General features: G+C 43.2%; 1 protein-coding gene across 1 annotated transcript; it reads left to right on the forward strand.

Moving 5' to 3' along the window:
* Positions 1-23,192, forward strand: LOC121546366 (very-long-chain (3R)-3-hydroxyacyl-CoA dehydratase). Its single transcript, XM_041857576.2, has 11 exons — positions 1-221; positions 1,048-1,090; positions 1,200-1,273; positions 1,651-1,815; positions 1,979-2,030; positions 2,867-2,977; positions 3,877-4,004; positions 4,274-4,386; positions 19,405-19,511; positions 19,819-19,950; positions 23,011-23,192. The coding sequence occupies exons 1-11, from the start codon at positions 141-143 to the stop codon at positions 23,085-23,087; spliced, it is 1,083 nt and encodes a 360-aa protein (XP_041713510.1). The 5' UTR covers positions 1-140; the 3' UTR covers positions 23,088-23,192.
* The last annotated feature ends 106 nt before the right edge of the window (positions 23,193-23,298 follow it).

Raw genomic sequence — 23,298 nt, forward strand, 5'->3', positions numbered from 1 at the left:
CACCCTGAGTATCCTTTGATAACTGTTTCCGCCTCTAGCCAGCTGGCTGAATGAATGATGCGGAGGATCTCCATCATTGCTTCTGCTTGATATAACAATAATATTAATTGAATCTACCGTAGCTTTATATATATATCACAATGCAGACCCTCACACCGCACGTATATTGGGCACAGCGTCACGGAGACATCTACCTGCGCGTAGAGCTGAGTGACGCTAAGGTATGTTACTGATGCTCTCCGGGACCGACTTGTCTCCAAGCTAGCTGGCTAGGCTAACAAGCTAGCTAGATAGTAAACATCACTTCAGCCAGTAATAAGTGTCTTTGCTTCAGCTCACTGCTGGACATTGTAAATTGAATGCACGTTGCTGACATGAACAAATTACATACATTACATTAGCTACAATGCTCCTTTGAGAATGGAGTGATACCAGCCCATGCTTACACGTTAGCAAGTATGCTCATAAATCTAGCTAGCTAACTTACCACTTGTTCTATTAACTATACCGAGTGATAACAAAACAAAAGTGTAGCATGAAACTACTAGTAGTCAGACAGTACCATACATATCGTTTCCTGAGATCCTGATCCACTATTCCACAGTCCAGAATCACGTCGTTGTCGAGAGAAGGCTGGTTCTCGACGAGGCTAGACGACGCTAGCTAGCTAGTTACTGTCATTCATATTGAGTTGGTAACGTTAGTAGCTAGTGGTGGTGCGTCTACCGAATGTCATGCTTCATAAAAGATTCAGGAATTGTCATGGTGATCGCTGGATCCAATTTAGCCATTCAGCAGACATAGTTACTCACTCAAGACGCATCATGATCAACATTTGTACTCCAGCTACATAGCATAGTGTACATAATGTCATCAGAATATGTTAGTGATGCTGTATGTGTGAGGGATACACATCCGTATCAGCCACTCAGTCACATAGTTTGAGCTCAACCAATGTTAGTGGTTTCTATATTTAGCCTGGTAGCTGACAGTCGTCTTCCGCTTTTTGAGTTTTTTCGATGCATGACATTTACTTTCGCGTTTCAGAATCTTGATATCTGCGTGCAAGACAACACCCTGCAATTCAAAGGTTGGTGTTTGCATTACATTGGAACAGAATGACACAGGCCACAAGCTGATATAATGAGAACAACTCTAGTCTGTACATAGTATTAAACCCATGTTCCTTTGTTCGACAGCTCAGGGTCACGGAGCTAAAGGAGTCAATGACTATGAGTTCAGTCTGGACTTCCTGGAACCAGTAAAACCTGAGGTGTTCTATTATTCTGTTATTTTCTCCTCCAAAATGTAGTTTCTCATTAGTGATAATACGTCACACTCTTCTCAGTCTCAAAGACAAACCTCTCTTATTGTACTAGAGATTGTTACTGTTCCCTGCATGTACTTTATTATTAAGTGTATCTACTACAGGAGGTGGCTCATAATAATGACCGGAATGGATCAAATGGAATGGCATCGAACACCAGGAAACCATGTGTTTGATGTATTTGATACCATTCCACCAATTCCGCTCCAGTCATTACCACGAGCCCGTTCTCCCCAATTAAGGTGCCACTAACCTCCTGTGGTGTCTACGGTAATGATCATACTCACTGTGTGTTTGTGTCTGTGTGCATGTCTGTCTGCCAGGTGAGTCACAGGTCGACCCAGCGCCTGGTAAACGTGACAGTGAGGAAGCTAGAGCAACGTTGGTGGGATAGACTCACTCTGCAGGAGAGGAAACCTCTCTTCCTGGCGCCAGACTTCGACCGCTGGCTCGACGAATCAGACGCAGAGATGGAGCTTCAGGCTAAGGTAGTAATGTCCAGGGTCAGTTTTTGGTATAACGCTGTGGAACTTTTAGACGTAATACAAAAAGGATGACAAATAATTTTCTATGAAGTATAAGGCTTTATTTGTCTTTTCTAAGTGTGTTATGACATGTATTACACCTGATGCTCTGTCTGTTTGTTCTCAGGAAGAGGAGAAGATTAACAAGGTCAGCATCGAGTCAAGAATCCGTAAAGACGGTAAGTACCGAGCGGTGCAGCTGTGAACACTGCAGCCCTTGTCTCTAATCTGAATATTTGCATTTCTTGTTAAAGATGCCGTTGGTTTAGACCAGGGATCATCAACTAGATTCAGCCGTGGGACAATTTTTTTTTTTGTTGACCAGATGGTCGGGGAGCCGGAACATAAGTACAAATCATTTGTAGACTGCAATTTGACCACAAGAATCCCAAGCAGATAATTTAAATCCTTGCCTAAATTTGTATATGTCTCTCTATTATCATTTGACATTTTAGTCATTTAGCAGACGCTCTTATCCAGAGCGACTTACATGAGCAATTAGGGTTAAGTGCCTTGCTCATGGGCACATCGACAGATTTTTCACCTAGTCGGCTCGTGGGAATACTTGGTAACAGCTGATTTCCTGGTGTTTTTACACTATTTTATGTACAACAATGAAAATGCAACGTATACTTTTTTTTTTTTTTTTTGCTCAGAAAAGTTTGGGGACCAAATAAATCCACCCGTGGGCCACCAATTGGGGAACCCTGGTTTAGAATGTGCATCGCCTTTTAGTTTATACCAACACAAATACAAGCTACCTTTTTAAGTACTAGATATTTGAAAATGTAAACATCTGAAATGTAATTTCAAATCATTTGGTTTTGGTATAGACATACAAATCCAATTGACTGGAGTCTCCTTTTGTATTTATTCAATTTTTGTGTGTTATTATTGAAAGCTGTACAATGTTCTCTCAGCCTACCTGGGTCTAAAGAAGGGCTATCTGTTCATGTTCAACCTGGTGTTATGTGTTTAAAGCTGTAGTATGTTAATATTTAGTTTGTTCTCTCAGCCTACCTGGGTCTAAAGAAAGGCTATCTGTTCATGTACAACCTGGTCCAGTTCCTGGGCTTCTCCTGGATCTTTGTCAACATGACCGTCCGTCTCTTCATCCTGGGACAAGGTCAGTGGTCCGGAGCCTGCTGAGGGTCCAGTCTGTTAGTGGCTGTTTGTTGTTGTTGTTGTTTGTTGGTTGGTTGTCATGTTTGGCTTGAGAGTTGACTACAGAGTTGGCTACAGACACCAAGCAGGTTAAGTGGTCAATGTTTCAGGGATGGAAAAGTGTACTATCATAATAATTCCTTTTAAACTCAACAGCTGTGGTTGGATCTAGCTACCTCAGAACTGGTTCTTCAACATAAAGTAAGAGAGTTAGTATAGATGGCTCACATAACACAAATATTTACATACATCATCTTTCTTCCTCTTATTATTATTTTTTTTTTGCTGAAAGCTGTCTAGTTTCAACTAATTTTTATTAAGCTCTGTTTCTGTGAAGTGATCTGAGTGAGGCAGATTAACCCACACCACTCAGAACTGACATCAAACCCACCAAGCCGATGTGTTACTTCCCTAGAAGAAGTAAACGGGCCCTTTATTCATAGATGCGCCCATTTGAATATGAGAAAAATAACATTGACTCTAGTCTGTCGATGAATTTGTCTTGCAAATAGCTTTGGATACTGAATAGCCCGGTGGTCCAATCTGTTTGTGCTTTAGCCAAATTCAGTTTATATGTCCTCACAACAATTGAAGACTTGACTACAGCAGTGGTCGTCACCCTGGTGTGCTTTGGCCTTTCCACAGGGACACTTGAGGAGTCTTACGAGAACGTAGACCTACTGGTGAAATACACATGAAATGGTACTTGGGGGAGTACTTCAGGCATAGCTAAATGTGACAGGGGGTAGAGTTACTAAAACGGGTTGAGAACCGCTGGACTTCAGCACATACAGTATGGAACCAGGCTACTTTGGATATTCAATGTGTTCTACCTCTCTCTCTCTCTCCCCCTCCTGTCAGACTCCTTCTATGACACGTTCCACACCATTGCTGACATGATGTACTTCTGTCAGATGATGGCCGTAGCAGAGGTCATTAACCCTCTAGTGGGTCTGGTCAAGACTGGGGTCTTCCCAGCTATGATCCAGGTAGGGTTCAATCCAAACACACAGAAAACTCACTTTCAAAATGGCTTGGGTTTAAAATATAACGCATGCTAATTTGGGATACGTTGACTTCTAGTTGTTTTTGGTTAGTCAAAGCTAAAGTTGGCAGCAATGGTTTTTGTAAACCAACCCAAAGCATAGATTGTCTCTCCTTGCCCATAGGATGCTTTCAGGGTGAGGATAAGTGATTTTGTATTTAGGGTGAATTATCCCTTTAATGTAGTGTGTTTTTGTGTTTTTGACCTGTCCAGGTGGTGGGTAGGAACGTTATCCTGTTTGTGATCTTCGGTAGTCTGGAGGAGATGCAGAACAAAGCAGTGGTCTTCTTCGTCTTCTACCTCTGGAGCACCATCGAGATCTTCAGGTGACTACCTCTATAATATAGTCAAAAGAGAGCACCATCGAGATCTTCAGGTGACTACCTCTATAATATAGTCAAAAGAGAGCACCATCGAGATCTTCAGGTGACTACCTCTATAATATAGTCAAAAGAGAGCACCATCGAGATCTTCAGGTGACTACCTCTATAATATAGTCAAAAGAGAGCACCATCGAGATCTTCAGGTGACTACCTCTATAATATAGTCAAAAGAGAGCACCATCGAGATCTTCAGGTGACTACCTCTATAATATAGTCAAAAGAGAGCACCATCGAGATCTTCAGGTGACTATTTCTATAGTATAGTCAATAGAGAGCACCATAGAGATCTTCAGGTGACTCTACCTCTATTTTTATTTTATTTTACCTTTATTTAAGTAGGCAAGTCAGTTAAGAACAAATTCTTATTTACAATGACGGCCTACACCGGCCAAACCCGGACGACGCTGGGCCAATTGTGTGCCGCCCTATGGGACTCCCAATCACGGCCGGTTGTGATACAGCCTGGAATCGAACCAGGGGGTCTGTAGTGATGCCTCAAGCACTGAGATGCAGTGCCTTAGACAGCTGTGCCACTCGGGAGCCCTATATAGTTCACATACCGGTAACTGCCAAAATAAAAAGGAAACACCAGCATAAAGTTGCTTCAGTGCACCTTGGCATAGATTCTACAAGTGTCTGGAACTCTATTGGAGGGTTCTGATACCATTCTTCCATGAGAAATTCCATCATTTGGTGTTTTGTTAATGGTGGTGCAAAACACTGTATCAGGCGCCGCGCCAGAATCTCCCATAAGTGTTCAATTGGGTTGAGATCTAGTGACTGAAATGGCCATGGCATATGGTTGACATAGTTTTCATGCATTTTCCCTAACCTGCTAAGTTAATTATCCTAGCCTGCTGCATAAGTTTTCCTAACCTGCTATCGAAGTATCGTGAAAATAATGTTTCCCGTTTAAAAAGTGGTTTGGTGTAAGAAATATGGTGTAAGGAAATTGTCATCCTTTGTATACTCTGTACTCGGCACCATTACTGCCATGATATCCGCACCACATCAGTCACCGATTTCATTAATAAGTGCATAGACGATTTCATCCTCACAGTGACCATACATACACACCCCAACCAGAAGCTATGGATTACAGGCAACATCCGCACTGAGCTAAAGGCTAGAGCTGCCGCTTTCAAGGAGCGGGACACTAATCCGGATGCTTATAAGAAATCCCACTACGACCTCTGACGAGCCATCAAACAGGCAAAGCGTCAATACAGGACTAAGATCGAATCCTACTACGCCGGCTCGGATGTGGCAGGGCTTGCAAACTATCACTGATTACAAAGGGAAACCCAGCCGCAAGCTGCCCAGTGACGCGAGCCTACCAGACGAGCTAACTGCCTTCTATGTTCGCTTTGAGGCAAGCAACACTGAACCATGCATGAGAGCACCAGTTGCTCCGGATGACTGTGTGATCTCGCTCTCCGTAGCCGATGTGAGTAAGACCTTTAAACAGGTTAACATTCACAAAGTCACAGAGCCAGTTGGATTACCAGGATGCGTACTCAGAGCATGCTCTGATCAGCTGGCAAGTGTCTTCACTGGCATTTTGTTCTTCTACTTTACTGACTTTATTGTTCCCATGGGGACATTTTGATGCAGTGTCATGTACACGTTTAAAGTGGCGTTTAAATACAAAACAAACTGACAATACAACTTTCATAACAGTTACATACCAATAAAAAGAGACTAGCCTGCTGGCCTTACTGGGTCAATAGGAACATTAACCTGCTGGCCTTACTGGGTCGATAGGAACATTAGCTTGCTGGCCTTACTGGGTCGATAGGAACATTAGCTTGCTGGCCTTACTGGGTCGATAGGAACATTAGCTTGCTGGCCTTACTGGGTCGATAGGAACATTAGCTTGCTGGCCTTACTGGGTCGATAGGAACATTAGCTTGCTGGCCTTACTGGGTCGATAGGAACATTAGCTTGCTGGCCTTACTGGGTCGATAGGAACATTAGCTTGCTGGCCTTACTGGGTCGATAGGAACATTAGCTTGCTGGCCTTACTGGGTCGATAGGAACATTAGCTTGCTGGCCTTACTGGGTCGATAGGAACATTAGCTTGCTGGCCTTACTGGGTCGATAGGAACATTAGCTTGCTGGCCTTACTGGGTCGATAGGAACATTAGCTTGCTGGCCTTACTGGGTCGATAGGAACATTAGCTTGCTGGCCTTACTGGGTCGATAGGAACATTAGCTTGCTGGCTTTACTGGGTCAATAGGAACATTAACCTGCTGGCCTTACTAGGTCAATAGGAACATTAGCTTGCTGGCTTTACTGGGTCGATAGGAACATTAGCCTGAGCAATTTAGGAGGGATATCACACCTGGCACAAATGATTGTCTAGTTCTGTTTTTCCAACCAAGGGGTGCCCTATACCTGCACCCAGAGGGGAGTAGTTCAAAGTCTGGCTACAGGGGGTGGCTTGGGTCTGGGGACAGGGGGTGGCTTGGGTCTGGGGACAGGGGGTGGCTTGGGTCTGGGGACAGGGGGTGGCTTGGGTCTGGGGACAGGGGGTGGCTTGGGTCTGGCTACAGGGGGTGGCTTGGGTCTGGGTTCAGGGGGTGGCTTGGGTCTGGCTACAGGGGGTGGCTTGGGTCTGGGGACAGGGGGTGGCTTGGGTCTGGGGACAGGGGGTGGCTTGGGTCTGGGGACAGGGGGTGGCTTGGGTCTGGGGACAGGGGGTGGCTTGGGTCTGGGGACAGGGGGGTGGCTTGGGTCTGGGGACAGGGGGTGGCTTGGGTCTGGGGACAGGGGGTGGCTTGGGTCTGGCTACAGGGGGTGGCTTGGGTCTGGGTACAGGGGGTGGCTTGGGTCTGGGGACAGGGGGTGGCTTGGGTCTGGGGACAGGGGGTGGCTTGGGTCTGGGTACAGGGGGTGGCTTGGGTCTAAAATGATTATGTGAGCCTTGGAGGGCTCTGACCTTAAAGATCTCATCCAGGCCTGTCTGTTTGACTCCAAGTACCTTGCTTGCTGTGGTGATAATCCTTCTCAGAGTATTTATCTGGCTGACAGTGGCATTGCCATACCAACAAACAGTACAAAAAGTTAAAATACTCTCAATGAAAGATTTGTAAAACAGAATCAGGATAGTACAGTCAACATGAAAATCAAATCAAATTGTATTGGCCACATGCGCCGAATACAACAGGTGCAGACATTACAGTGAAATGCTTACTTACAGCCCTTAACCAACAGTGCATTTATTTTTTAATAAAAATGTAAAATAAAACAACAACAAAAAAGTGTTCAGAAAAAAAGAGCAGAAGTAAAATAAAATAACAGTAGGGAGGCTATATATACAGGGGGGAACCGGTGCAGAGTCAATGTGCGGGGGCACCGGCTAGTTGAAGTAATATGTACATGTGGGTAGAGTTAAAGTGACTATGCATAAATAATTAACAGAGTAGCAGCAGCGTAAAAAGATGGGGTGGGGGGGCAGTGCAAATAGTCCGGGTAGCCATGATTAACTGTTCAGGAGTCTTATGGCTTGGGGGTAGAAGCTGTTGAGAAGTCTTTTGGACCTAGACTTGGCACTCCGGTACCACTTGCCGTGCGGTAGCAGAGAGAACAGTCTATGACTAGGGTGGCTGGAGTCTTTGACAATTTTGAGGGCCTTCCTCTGACACCGCCTGGTATAGAGGTCCTGGATGGCAGGAAGCTTGGCCCCAGTGATGTACTGGGCCGTACGCACTACCCTCTGTAGTGCCTTGCGGTCGGAGGCCAAGCAGTTGCCATACCAGGTGGTGATGCAACCAGTCAGGATGCTCTCGATGGTGCAGCTATAGAATATTTTGAGGATCTGAGGACCCATGCCAAATCTTTTCAGTCTCCTGAGGGGGAATAGGCTTTGTCGTGCCCTCTTCACGACTGTCTTGGTGTGTTTGGACCATGATAGTTCGTTGGTGATGTGGACACCAAGGAACTTGAAACTCTCAACCTGTTCAACTACAGCCCCGTGCTCAGTCCTCTTTTTTTTCCTGTAGTCCACAATCATCTCCTTTGTCTTGGTCACGTTGAGGGGAGAGGTTGTTATCCTGGCACCACACGGCCAGGTCTCTGACCTCCTCCCTCACGGCAAGCGATACCGATGCACCAAGTCTGGAACCAACAGGACCCTGAACATCTTTTACCCCCAAGCCATAAGACTGCTAAATAGTTAGTCCGGGTAGCTATTGGTTAACTATTTAACTATCTGCATTGACCCTTTTGTTGCACTAACTGTACTGGTACCCAGTGTGAATAGCCAAGTAATCGTTGCTCATTGTGTATTTATTCTTTGTGTTATTATCTTTCTATTTCTCTCTCTACATTGTTGGGAAGGTCCTGTAAGTATGTGTTTCACTGTTAGTCTACACCTGTTGTTTACCAAGCACCCCCAAGCCATAATACTCCTGAACAGCTAATCATGGCTACCCGGACTATTTGCATTGTCCCCCCCAACCCCTCTTTTACGCTGCTGCTACTCTACCCACATGTACATATTACCTCGACTAACCGGTGCCCCTGCACATTGACTCTGTACCGGTACCCCCTGTATATAGCCTCCCCACTGTTATTTAATTTTACTGCTGCTCATTAATTATTTTTAATTTTAATTTTTTACTTATCTATTTTTTACTTAACACTTATTTATCTTAACTGCATTGTTGGTTAAGGGCTTGTAAGTAAGCATTTCACTGTAAGGTCTACAGTGAAATGCATGTGACAAATAAAATTTGATTTGATGTGATAAATACATTTGATTTGATCTAGAGATCTTAATTGAACTATGAACGTATATTATATTGCTAGCTAGTGAGGCTAGTTGTAACCATGAACGTACATTATATTGCTAGCTAGTGAGGCTAGTTGTAACCATGAACGTACATTATATTGCTAGCTAGTGAGGCTAGTTGTAACCATGAACGTACATTATATTGCTAGCTAGTGAGGCTAGTTGTAACCATGAACGTACATTATATTGCTAGCTAGTGAGGCTAGTTGTAACCATGAACGTACATTATATTGCTAGCTAGTGAGGCTAGTTGTAACCATGAACGTACATTATATTGCTAGCTAGTGAGGCTAGTTGTAACCATGAACGTACATTATATTGCTAGCTAGTGAGGCTAGTTGTAACCATGAACGTACATTATATTGCTAGCTAGTGAGGCTAGTTGTAACCATGAACGTACATTATATTGCTAGCTAGTGAGGCTAGTTGTAACCATGAACGTACATTATATTGCTAGCTAGTGAGGCTAGTTGTAACCATGAACGCTACATTATATTGCTAGCTAGTGAGGCTAGTTGTAACCATGAACGTACATTATATTGCTAGCTAGTGAGGCTAGTTGTAACCATGAATGTACATTATATTGCTAGCTAGTGAGGCTAGTTGTAACCATGAACGTACATTATATTGCTAGCTAGTGAGGCTAGTTGTAACCATGAACGTACATTATATTGCTAGCTAGTGAGGCTAGTTGTAACCATGAACGTACATTATATTGCCAGCTAGTGAGGCTAGTTGTAACCATGAACGTACATTATATTGCTAGCTAGTGAGGCTAGTTGTAACCATGAACGTACATTATATTGCCAGCTAGTGAGGCTAGTTGTAACCATGAACGTACATTATATTGCTAGCTAGTGAGGCTAGTTGTAACCATGAACGTACATTATATTGCCAGCTAGTGAGGCTAGTTGTAACCATGAACGTACATTATATTGCTAGCTAGTGAGGCTAGTTGTAACCATGAACGTACATTATATTGCTAGCTAGTGAGGCTAGTTGTAACCATGAACGTACATTATATTGCTAGCTAGTGAGGCTAGTTGTAACCATGAACGTACATTATATTGCCAGCTAGTGAGGCTAGTTGTAACCATGAACGTACATTATATTGCCAGCTAGTGAGGCTAGTTGTAACCATGAACGTACATTATATTGCCAGCTAGTGAGGCTAGTTGTAACCATGAACGTACATTATATTGCTAGCTAGTGAGGCTAGTTGTAACCATGAACGTACATTATATTGCTAGCTAGTGAGGCTAGTTGTAACCATGAATGTACATTATATTGCCAGCTAGTGAGGCTAGTTGTAACCATGAACGTACATTATATTGCCAGCTAGTGAGGCTAGTTGTAACCATGAACGTACATTATATTGCCAGCTAGTGAGGCTAGTTGTAACCATGAACGTACATTATATTGCTAGCTAGTGAGGCTAGTTGTAACCATGAACGTACATTATATTGCCAGCTAGTGAGGCTAGTTGTAACCATGAACGTACATTATATTGCCAGCTAGTGAGGCTAGTTGTAACCATGAACGTACATTATATTGCTAGCTAGTGAGGCTAGTTGTAACCATGAACGTACATTATATTGCCAGCTAGTGAGGCTAGTTGTAACCATGAACGTACATTATATTGCTAGCTAGTGAGGCTAGTTGTAACCATTGAACGTACATTATATTGCTAGCTAGTGAGGCTAGTTGTAACCATGAACGTACATTATATTGCCAGCTAGTGAGGCTAGTTGTAACCATGAACGTACATTATATTGCCAGCTAGTGAGGCTAGTTGTAACCATGAACGTACATTATATTGCCAGCTAGTGAGGCTAGTTGTAACCATGAACGTACATTATATTGCCAGCTAGTGAGGCTAGTTGTAACCATGAACGTACATTATATTGCTAGCTAGTGAGGCTAGTTGTAACCATGAACGTACATTATATTGCCAGCTAGTGAGGCTAGTTGTAACCATGAACGTACATTATATTGCCAGCTAGTGAGGCTAGTTGTAACCATGAACGTACATTATATTGCCAGCTAGTGAGGCTAGTTGTAACCATGAACGTACATTATATTGCTAGCTAGTGAGGCTAGTTGTAACCATGAACGTACATTATATTGCCAGCTAGTGAGGCTAGTTGTAACCATGAACGTACATTATATTGCTAGCTAGTGAGGCTAGTTGTAACCATGAACGTACATTATATTGCTAGCTAGTGAGGCTAGTTGTAACCATGAACGTACATTATATTGCCAGCTAGTGAGGCTAGTTGTAACCATGAACGTACATTATATTGCTAGCTAGTGAGGCTAGTTGTAACCATGAACGTACATTATATTGCTAGCTAGTGAGGCTAGTTGTAACCATGAACGTACATTATATTGCTAGCTAGTGAGGCTAGTTGTAACCATGAACGTACATTATATTGCCAGCTAGTGAGGCTAGTTGTAACCATGAACGTACATTATATTGCCAGCTAGTGAGGCTAGTTGTAACCATGAACGTACATTATATTGCCAGCTAGTGAGGCTAGTTGTAACCATGAACGTACATTATATTGCTAGCTAGTGAGGCTAGTTGTAACCATGAACGTACATTATATTGCTAGCTAGTGAGGCTAGTTGTAACCATGAACGTACATTATATTGCCAGCTAGTGAGGCTAGTTGTAACCATGAACGTACATTATATTGCCAGCTAGTGAGGCTAGTTGTAACCATGAACGTACATTATATTGCCAGCTAGTGAGGCTAGTTGTAACCATGAACGTACATTATATTGCTAGCTAGTGAGGCTAGTTGTAACCATGAACGTACATTATATTAGAGGAGGCTAGTTGTAACCATGAACGTACATTATATTGCTAGCTAGTGAGGCTAGTTGTAACCATGAACGTACATTATATTGCTAGCTAGTGAGGCTAGTTGTAACCATGAACGTACATTATATTGCTAGCTAGTGAGGCTAGTTGTAACCATGAACGTACATTATATTGCTAGCTAGTGAGGCTAGTTGTAACCATGAACGTACATTATATTGCTAGCTAGTGAGGCTAGTTGTAACCATGAACGTACATTATATTGCTAGCTAGTGAGGCTAGTTGTAACCATGAACGTACATTATATTGCCAGCTAGTGAGGCTAGTTGTAACCATGAACGTACATTATATTGCTAGCTAGTGAGGCTAGTTGTAACCATGAACGTACATTATATTGCTAGCTAGTGAGGCTAGTTGTAACCATGAACGTACATTATATTGCCAGCTAGTGAGGCTAGTTGTAACCATGAACGTACATTATATTGCTAGCTAGTGAGGCTAGTTGTAACCATGAACGTACATTATATTGCTAGCTAGTGAGGCTAGTTGTAACCATGAATGTACATTATATTGCCAGCTAGTGAGGCTAGTTGTAACCATGAACGTACATTATATTGCCAGCTAGTGAGGCTAGTTGTAACCATGAACGTACATTATATTGCTAGCTAGTGAGGCTAGTTGTAACCATGAACGTACATTATATTGCTAGTTGTAACCATGAACGTACATTATATTGCTAGCTAGTGAGGCTAGTTGTAACCATGAACGTACATTATATTGCTAGCTAGTGAGGCTAGTTGTAACCATGAACGTACATTATATTGCTAGCTAGTGAGGCTAGTTGTAACCATGAACGTACATTATATTGCCAGCTAGTGAGGCTAGTTGTAACCATGATTGTACATTATATTGCTAGCTAGTGAGGCTAGTTGTAACCATGAACGTACATTATATTGCTAGCTAGTGAGGCTAGTTGTAACCATGAACGTACATTATATTGCTAGCTAGTGAGGCTAGTTGTAACCATGAACGTACATTATATTGCTAGCTAGTGAGGCTAGTTGTAACCATGAACGTACATTATATTGCCAGCTAGTGAGGCTAGTTGTAACCATGAACGTACATTATATTGCTAGCTAGTGAGGCTAGTTGTAACCATGAATGTACATTATATTGCCAGCTAGTGAGGCTAGTTGTAACCATGAACGTACATTATATTGCTAGCTAGTGAGGCTAGTTGTAACCATGAACGTACATTATATTGCTAGCTAGTGAGGCTAGTTGTAACCATGAACGTACATTATATTGCCAGCTAGTGAGGCTAGTTGTAACCATGAACGTACATTATATTGCCAGCTAGTGAGGCTAGTTGTAACCATGAACGTACATTATATTGCTAGCTAGTGAGGCTAGTTGTAACCATGAACGTACATTATATTGCCAGCTAGTGAGGCTAGTTGTAACCATGAACGTACATTATATTGCCAGCTAGTGAGGCTAGTTGTAACCATGAACGTACATTATATTGCCAGCTAGTGAGGCTAGTTGTAACCATGAACGTACATTATATTGCCAGCTAGTGAGGCTAGTTGTAACCATGAACGTACATTATATTGCTAGCTAGTGAGGCTAGTTGTAACCATGAATGTACATTATATTGCCAGCTAGTGAGGCTAGTTGTAACCATGAACGTACATTATATTGCCAGCTAGTGAGGCTAGTTGTAACCATGAACGTACATTATATTGCTAGCTAGTGAGGCTAGTTGTAACCATGAACGTACATTATATTGTAGGTGAGGCTAGTTGTAACCATGAACGTACATTATATTGCTAGCTAGTGAGGCTAGTTGTAACCATGAACGTACATTATATTGCTAGCTAGTGAGGCTAGTTGTAACCATGAACGTACATTATATTGCTAGCTAGTGAGGCTAGTTGTAACCATGAACGTACATTATATTGCTAGCTAGTGAGGCTAGTTGTAACCATGAACGTACATTATATTGCTAGCTAGTGAGGCTAGTTGTAACCATGAACGTACATTATATTGCTAGCTAGTGAGGCTAGTTGTAACCATGAACGTACATTATATTGCTAGCTAGTGAGGCTAGTTGTAACCATGAACGTACATTATATTGCTAGCTAGTGAGGCTAGTTGTAACCATGAACGTACATTATATTGCTAGCTAGTGAGGCTAGTTGTAACCATGAACGTACATTATATTGCTAGCTAGTGAGGCTAGTTGTAACCATGAACGTACATTATATTGCTAGCTAGTGAGGCTAGTTGTAACCATGAACGTACATTATATTGCTAGCTAGTGAGGCTAGTTGTAACCATGAACGTACATTATATTGCTAGCTAGTGAGGCTAGTTGTAACCATGAACGTACATTATATTGCTAGCTAGTGAGGCTAGTTGTAACCATGAACGTACATTATATTGCTAGCTAGTGAGGCTAGTTGTAACCATGAACGTACATTATATTGCCAGCTAGTGAGGCTAGTTGTAACCATGAACGTACATTATATTGCTAGCTAGTGAGGCTAGTTGTAACCATGAACGTACATTATATTGCTAGCTAGTGAGGCTAGTTGTAACCATGAACGTACATTATATTGCTAGCTAGTGAGGCTAGTTGTAACCATGAACGTACATTATATTGCTAGCTAGTGAGGCTAGTTGTAACCATGAACGTACATTATATTGCCAGCTAGTGAGGCTAGTTGTAACCATGAACGTACATTATATTGCTAGCTAGTGAGGCTAGTTGTAACCATGAACGTACATTATATTGCTAGCTAGTGAGGCTAGTTGTAACCATGAACGTACATTATATTGCTAGCTAGTGAGGCTAGTTGTAACCATGAACGTACATTATATTGCTAGCTAGTGAGGCTAGTTGTAACCATGAACGTACATTATATTGCTAGCTAGTGAGGCTAGTTGTAACCATGAACGTACATTATATTGCTAGCTAGTGAGGCTAGTTGTAACCATGAACGTACATTATATTGCTAGCTAGTGAGGCTAGTTGTAACCATGAACGTACATTATATTGCCAGCTAGTGAGGCTAGTTGTAACCATGATCGTACATTATATTGCTAGCTAGTGAGGCTAGTTGTAACCATGAACGTACATTATATTGCTAGCTAGTGAGGCTAGTTGTAACCATGAACGTACATTATATTGCTAGCTAGTGAGGCTAGTTGTAACCATGAACGTACATTATATTGCTAGCTAGTGAGGCTAGTTGTAACCATGAACGTACATTATATTGCCAGCTAGTGAGGCTAGTTGTAACCATGAACGTACATTATATTGCTAGCTAGTGAGGCTAGTTGTAACCATGAATGTACATTATATTGCCAGCTAGTGAGGCTAGTTGTAACCATGAACGTACATTATATTGCTAGCTAGTGAGGCTAGTTGTAACCATGAACGTACATTATATTGCTAGCTAGTGAGGCTAGTTGTAACCATGAACGTACATTATATTGCCAGCTAGTGAGGCTAGTTGTAACCATGAACGTACATTATATTGCCAGCTAGTGAGGCTAGTTGTAACCATGAACGTACATTATATTGCTAGCTAGTGAGGCTAGTTGTAACCATGAACGTACATTATATTGCCAGCTAGTGAGGCTAGTTGTAACCATGAACGTACATTATATTGCCAGCTAGTGAGGCTAGTTGTAACCATGAACGTACATTATATTGCCAGCTAGTGAGGCTAGTTGTAACCATGAACGTACATTATATTGCTAGCTAGTGAGGCTAGTTGTAACCATGAACGTACATTATATTGCCAGCTAGTGAGGCTAGTTGTAACCATGAACGTACATTATATTGCTAGCTAGTGAGGCTAGTTGTAACCATGAACGTACATTATATTGCCAGCTAGTGAGGCTAGTTGTAACCATGAACGTACATTATATTGCCAGCTAGTGAGGCTAGTTGTAACCATGAACGTACATTATATTGCTAGCTAGTGAGGCTAGTTGTAACCATGAACGTACATTATATTGCCAGCTAGTGAGGCTAGTTGTAACCATGAACGTACATTATATTGCTAGCTAGTGAGGCTAGTTGTAACCATGAACGTACATTATATTGCTAGCTAGTGAGGCTAGTTGTAACCATGAACGTACATTATATTGCTAGCTAGTGAGGCTAGTTGTAACCATGAACGTACATTATATTGCTAGCTAGTGAGGCTAGTTGTAACCATGAACGTACATTATATTGCCAGCTAGTGAGGCTAGTTGTAACCATGAACGTACATTATATTGCTAGCTAGTGAGGCTAGTTGTAACCATGAACGTACATTATATTGCCAGCTAGTGAGGCTAGTTGTAACCATGAACGTACATTATATTGCTAGCTAGTGAGGCTAGTTGTAACCATGAACGTACATTATATTGCTAGCTAGTGAGGCTAGTTGTAACCATGAACGTACATTATATTGCTAGCTAGTGAGGCTAGTTGTAACCATGAACGTACATTATATTGCTAGCTAGTGAGGCTAGTTGTAACCATGAACGTACATTATATTGCTAGCTAGTGAGGCTAGTTGTAACCATGAACGTACATTATATTGCTAGTTGTAACCATGAACGTACATTATATTGCTAGCTAGTGAGGCTAGTTGTAACCATGAACGTACATTATATTGCTAGCTAGTGAGGCTAGTTGTAACCATGAACGTACATTATATTGCTAGCTAGTGAGGCTAGTTGTAACCATGAACGTACATTATATTGCTAGCTAGTGAGGCTAGTTGTAACCATGAACGTACATTATATTGCTAGCTAGTGAGGCTAGTTGTAACCATGAACGTACATTATATTGCTAGCTAGTGAGGCTAGTTGTAACCATGAACGTACATTATATTGCCAGCTAGTGAGGCTAGTTGTAACCATGAACGTACATTATATTGCTAGCTAGTGAGGCTAGTTGTAACCATGAACGTACATTATATTGCTAGCTAGTGAGGCTAGTTGTAACCATGAACGTACATTATATTGCTAGCTAGTGAGGCTAGTTGTGACCATGAACGTACATTATATTGCCAGCTAGTGAGGCTAGTTGTAACCATGAACGTACATTATATTGCTAGCTAGTGAGGCTAGTTGTAACCATGAACGTACATTATATTGCCAGCTAGTGAGGCTAGTTGTAACCATGAACGTACATTATATTGCTAGCTAGTGAGGCTAGTTGTAACCATGAACGTACATTATATTGCTAGCTAGTGAGGCTAGTTGTAACCATGAACGTACATTATATTGCTAGCTAGTGAGGCTAGTTGTAACCATGAACGTACATTATATTGCCAGCTAGTGAGGCTAGTTGTAACCATGAACGTACATTATATTGCTAGCTAGTGAGGCTAGTTGTAACCATGAACGTACATTATATTGCCAGCTAGAGGCTAGTTGTAACCATGAACGTACATTATATTGCTAGCTAGTGAGGCTAGTTGTAACCATGAACGTACATTATATTGCTAGCTAGTGAGGCTAGTTGTAACCATGAACGTACATTATATTGCTAGCTAGTGAGGCTAGTTGTAACCATGAACGTACATTATATTGCTAGCTAGTGAGGCTAGTTGTAACCATGAACGTACATTATATTGCTAGCTAGTGAGGCTAGTTGTAACCATGAACGTACATTATATTGCCAGCTAGTGAGGCTAGTTGTAACCATGATCGTACATTATATTGCTAGCTAGTGAGGCTAGTTGTAACCATGAACGTACATTATATTGCTAGCTAGTGAGGCTAGTTGTAACCATGAACGTACATTATATTGCTAGCTAGTGAGGCTAGTTGTAACCATGAACGTACATTATATTGCTAGCTAGTGAGGCTAGTTGTAACCATGAACGTACATTATATTGCCAGCTAGTGAGGCTAGTTGTAACCATGAACGTACATTATATTGCTAGCTAGTGAGGCTAGTTGTAACCATGAATGTACATTATATTGCCAGCTAGTGAGGCTAGTTGTAACCATGAACGTACATTATATTGCTAGCTAGTGAGGCTAGTTGTAACCATGAACGTACATTATATTGCTAGCTAGTGAGGCTAGTTGTAACCATGAACGTACATTATATTGCCAGCTAGTGAGGCTAGTTGTAACCATGAACGTACATTATATTGCCAGCTAGTGAGGCTAGTTGTAACCATGAACGTACATTATATTGCTAGCTAGTGAGGCTAGTTGTAACCATGAACGTACATTATATTGCCAGCTAGTGAGGCTAGTTGTAACCATGAACGTACATTATATTGCTAGCTAGTGAGGCTAGTTGTAACCATGAACGTACATTATATTGCCAGCTAGTGAGGCTAGTTGTAACCATGAACGTACATTATATTGCTAGCTAGTGAGGCTAGTTGTAACCATGAACGTACATTATATTGCTAGCTAGTGAGGCTAGTTGTAACCATGAACGTACATTATATTGCCAGCTAGTGAGGCTAGTTGTAACCATGAACGTACATTATATTGCCAGCTAGTGAGGCTAGTTGTAACCATGAACGTACATTATATTGCTAGCTAGTGAGGCTAGTTGTAACCATGAACGTACATTATATTGCTAGCTAGTGAGGCTAGTTGTAACCATGAACGTACATTATATTGCTAGCTAGTGAGGCTAGTTGTAACCATGAACGTACATTATATTGCTAGCTAGTGAGGCTAGTTGTAACCATGAACGTACATTATATTGCTAGCTAGTGAGGCTAGTTGTAACCATGAACGTACATTATATTGCCAGCTAGTGAGGCTAGTTGTAACCATGAACGTACATTATATTGCTAGCTAGTGAGGCTAGTTGTAACCATGAACGTACATTATATTGCCAGCTAGTGAGGCTAGTTGTAACCATGAACGTACATTATATTGCTAGCTAGTGAGGCTAGTTGTAACCATGAACGTACATTATATTGCTAGCTAGTGAGGCTAGTTGTAACCATGAACGTACATTATATTGCTAGCTAGTGAGGCTAGTTGTAACCATGAACGTACATTATATTGCCAGCTAGTGAGGCTAGTTGTAACCATGAACGTACATTATATTGCTAGCTAGTGAGGCTAGTTGTAACCATGAACGTACATTATATTGCTAGCTAGTGAGGCTAGTTGTAAGCGTTTCGCAGGAACCCGTTCTACATGTTGGCCCTGCACTGTATTACAGCTGTCTCACTACTGATGTTAGTAGCAAGCCTGTTTGTTATATGTCCGATCTACTTGCTGGCCTGCATTGTATCGCTCACTACTTGTGAATGATGCTAAATAAGCCTGTTGTTTTGTTATGTGTCCCAGGTATCCATTCTACATGCTGGCCTGCATCGACACAGACTGGAAGCTGCTGACCTGGCTCAGATACTCCATCTGGATTCCCCTCTACCCTCTGGGGGTCCTAGCAGAGGGTCAGTGGGCCTTACACACAGACCACACACAAAGACTATACACATACACACAAAGACCACACACGCGCACACACACACACACTCACCACAAACACACACACACACACTCACCACAAACACACACACTCCCTCAGAGAGCTCTATACCTACTCTATTCACTTAATATGTAAATTGTATGTAAATAATAGTGGTATGATGATTATAGTCAAACAAGTGAAACAAGATATTACGTAGTTTATTACCAAGATATCCAAGTGTTGCTATGTAGTACTGAGTATTCCTGTCTGTCCTGTCTGTTCCCTCTTAGCTATAGCTGTGATCCAGTCCCTGCCCATCTTCGATGAGACCCGTCTGTACAGCATCCCTCTACCTACGGTCCTGGGCTCGTCCTTCAGCTTTTCCTACACTCTGAAGCTCTACCTCGCCCTCATGTTCCTCGGTCAGTTAGTACCACTCTGACCCCTAACCCCTAACCCCTAACCCTACACACTAACCCACTCTCTGACAATACACCCCACACACTAACCCACTCTCTGACCATACACCCCACACACTAACCCACTCTCTGACCATAAACCCCACACACTAACCCACTCTCTGACCATACACCCCACACACTAACCCACTCTCTGACCATAAACCCCACACACTAACCCACTCTCTGACCATACACCCCACACACTAACCCACTCTCTGACAATACACCCCACACACTAACCCACTCTCTGACAATACACCCCACACACTAACCCACTCTCTGACAATACACCCCACACACTAACCCACTCTCTGACAATACACCCCACACACTAACCCACTCTCTGACAATACACCCCACACACTAACCCACTCTCTGACAATACACCCCACACACTAACCCACTCTCTGACCATACACCCCACACACTAACCCACTCTCTGACCATACACCCTAACCCCACACACTAACCCACTCTCTGACCATACACCCCACACACTAACCCACTCTCTGACCATACACCCCACACACTAACCCACTCTCTGACCATACACCCCACACACTAACCCACTCTCTGACAATACACCCCACACACTAACCCACTCTCTGACCATAAACCCCACACACTAACCCACTCTCTGACCATACACCCCCACACACTAACCCACTCTCTGACCATACACCCCACACACTAACCCACTCTCTGACCATACACCCCCACACACTAACCCACTCTCTGACCATACACCCCACACACTAACCCACTCTCTGACCATACACCCCACACACTAACCCACTCTCTGACAATACACCCCACACACTAACCCACTCTCTGACCATAAACCCCACACACTAACCCACTCTCTGACCATACACCCCACACACTAACCCACTCTCTGACAATACACCCCACACACTAACCCACTCTCTGACCATACACCCCACACACTAACCCACTCTCTGACCATACACCCCACACACTAACCCACTCTCTGACCATACACCCTAACCCCACACACTAACCCACTCTCTGACCATAAACCCCACACACTAACCCACTCTCTGACAATACACCCTACACACTAACCCACTCTCTGACCATACACCCCACACACTAACCCACTCTCTGACAATACACCCCACACACTAACCCACTCTCTGACAATACACCCCACACACTAACCCACTCTCTGACAATACACCCTACACACTAACCCACTCTCTGACAATACACCCCACACACTAACCCACTCTCTGACCATACACCCCACACACTAACCCACTCTCTGACAATAAACCCCACACACTAACCCACTCTCTGACCATAAACCCCACACACTAACCCACTCTCTGACAATACACCCTACACACTAACCCACTCTCTGACAATACACCCCACACACTAACCCACTCTCTGACCATACACCCCACACACTAACCCACTCTCTGACAATAAACCCCACACACTAACCCACTCTCTGACCATACACCCCACACACTAACCCACTCTCTGACAATAAACCCCACACACTAACCCACTCTCTGACAATAAACCCCACACACTAACCCACTCTCTGACAATACACCCCACACACTAACCCACTCTCTGACCATACACCCCACACACTAACCCACTCTCTGACAATAAACCCCACACACTAACCCACTCTCTGACCATAAACCCCACACACTAACCCACTCTCTGACCATACACCCCACACACTAACCCACTCTCTGACAATACACCCCACACACTAACCCACTCTCTGACCATACACCCCACACACTAACCCACTCTCTGACAATAAACCCCACACACTAACCCACTCTCTGACCATAAACCCCACACACTAACCCACTCTCTGACCATACACCCCACACACTAACCCACTCTCTGACAATAAACCCCACACACTAACCCACTCTCTGACCATAAACCCCACACACTAACCCACTCTCTGACCATACACCCCACACACTAACCCACTCTCTGACAATACACCCCACACACTAACCCACTCTCTGACCATAAACCCCACACACTAACCCACTCTCTGACAATACACCCCACACACTAACCCACTCTCTGACCATAAACCCCACACACTAACCCACTCTCTGACAATAAACCCCACACACTAACCCACTCTCTGACAATACACCCCACACACTAACCCACTCTCTGACAATACACCCCACACACTAACCCACTCTCTGACCATAAACCCCACACACTAACCCACTCTCTGACAATACACCCCACACACTAACCCACTCTCTGACCATAAACCCCACACACTAACCCACTCTCTGACAATAAACCCCACACACTAACCCACTCTCTGACAATACACCCCACACACTAACCCACTCTCTGACAATGCACCCCACACACTAACCCACTCTCTGACAATGCACCCTAACCCTACACACTAACCCACTCTCTGACAATGCACCCTAACCCCACACACTAACCCACTCTCTGACCATACACCCTAACCCCACACACTAACCCACTCTCTAACCCTAACCCCTAACCCTACACACTAACCCACTCTCTAACCCCTAACCCTACACACTAACCCACTCTCTAACCCTAACCCCTAACCCCACACACTAAACCACTCCCTAACCCTACACACTAACCCACTCTCTAACCCTACACACTAACCCACTCTCTAACCCTACACCCTAACCCACTCTCTAACCCCTAACCCTACACCCTAACCCTCCAGCTGTATCTAGCTGTCATGTTTCAGGATCAGTTAATAATAATATAATATGCCATTTAGCAGACGCTTTTAGCCAAAGCGACTTAGTCATGCGTGCATACATTTTTACGTATGGGTGGTCCCGGGGATCGAACCCACTACCTTGCCACTAAGGGAGAAACATACACTTTGTCACATAGCTAACAAACCTATCTTTGCTTGGGCTAGACTTAGCTATTCTTGCATGCCAAGTGGATGGGGTTTGCACTTAAAACATATTTTTAAATAAAACGTGTTTTTTTTCTTCCCAGGCCTGTTCATCAACTTCCGCCACCTGTTTCGCCAGAGGAGGAGACGACTGCGCTCCAGGAAGAGGAAGATGGACTGAGGGACGGAAAGACCAACCTCACCATGTCTCCAGTCTCACTGCTGGTTGCCTTCTCCTCTCCTCTCCTCTCCTCTCCTCTCCTCTCCTCTCCTCTCCTCTTCTCACCTCTCCTCTTCTCACCTCTCATCTCATCTCCTCTCCTCTCCTCTCCTGTCTCTCCTCTCCTGTCTCTCATCTCCTCTCCTCTCCTCCTGCCTCTCCTCTCCTCTCC

This window comes from Coregonus clupeaformis, unplaced genomic scaffold, assembly GCF_020615455.1.
Source record: "Coregonus clupeaformis isolate EN_2021a unplaced genomic scaffold, ASM2061545v1 scaf0572, whole genome shotgun sequence".
NCBI lineage: Eukaryota > Metazoa > Chordata > Actinopteri > Salmoniformes > Salmonidae > Coregonus > Coregonus clupeaformis.